Below are 1,108 nucleotides of genomic sequence, written 5' to 3'. Positions count from 1 at the left end.
AAAAAAAATTTTTTTTTATTTATTTTTGTATCCAAGATTATTATTAAAAAAATAATTACTATATTAATCACTCATTTGATCACGTAATCATAGTAAAAATTTTTTTAAACTTACAGATTGTATAGCTATAGGCATAGAACTATGTAATATACCACAAATTTCTGAACATTGTCCGAAATAAGTTCCTTGTCTATTTAAATAAACAGAAGATTGATTTAACCTTCCTGGGTATGCATCACATTTAATACCTAAAGAAGGACAAGCAAAAGAATGTATAACATCTGCAGCTGACACTACAAATCTTGTGTGTGTTAATTCAGGTATAATTACTCTATTATCAACTTCTAACATTCTTAAAGTACCTTCTTCTAAATCTGCTTCTGGTACTATATAAGAATCAAATTCTATAAATTCATTGTCTGCATTTGTAAAATCAGGATATTGATAACTTCAATATCATTGATGACCCTCTCCATATATAACTAAAGATGGGTCCATTACTTCATCCATTAAATATAATAGTTTAAAAGAAGGAAATGCAATAAGAATTAATATTACTGCTGGTGTAATAGTTCATATTAATTCTATTAGTGTCCCATGATTCATATATTTATGAGATATTACAGATTTTGTTGCTTTAAAAGTTTTTATTATAACTACCATCATTCATGTTACAGTAAATAATATTATAGCTAAATAGAACATAATATTATTATGTAATTCCTCAATTCCTTCCATTTGAGGAGTAGCACTATCTTGAAAATATAATCCTCAAGGACTTGTTGCATCTAAATCGCTATTTGAATTGAAATTTACCTCTTTATTATTTATAAAATAATTAATATTATCTATTATATTAAAGAGTGATAAGTTAATATAACTAAAAAAATTTATCATAAAAAAATATTATAAATTTAATTTCTATCTTTTTTTAATTTCACTGAAAAAACTTTTTATCTTTATTAGAATATACTAATTTAAAGTATAATACTTATTATTTTTAATTAATAATTTATTTTAAATCTAATTAATTATTTATTATTATAATAATTTATTATTACAAACTATATTAATTTTACTAATTTTTAATTTAAATATCTTTAATATA

At 21.6% G+C, this 1,108-nt stretch overlaps 1 protein-coding gene across 1 annotated transcript; it reads right to left on the bottom strand. All coding sequences in view use genetic code 4, as the record gives it.

Moving 5' to 3' along the window:
- Window positions 1-63: 63 nt before the first annotated feature.
- Window positions 64-897, bottom strand: HCBG_12019 (cytochrome oxidase subunit II; the record flags this gene model as incomplete). Its single annotated transcript has 1 exon — window positions 64-897. One exon carries the CDS (start codon window positions 895-897, stop codon window positions 64-66), a length of 834 nt encoding a protein of 277 aa, XP_045282987.1.
- Window positions 898-1,108: the final 211 nt, after the last annotated feature.

This window comes from Histoplasma capsulatum, scaffold supercont1.88 (genome assembly GCF_000150115.1).
Source record: "Histoplasma capsulatum G186AR mitochondrial scaffold supercont1.88, whole genome shotgun sequence".
In the NCBI taxonomy this organism is placed as follows: Eukaryota; Fungi; Ascomycota; class Eurotiomycetes; order Onygenales; family Ajellomycetaceae; genus Histoplasma; species Histoplasma capsulatum.
This window is presented reverse-complemented; position numbering and strand designations above follow the sequence as displayed.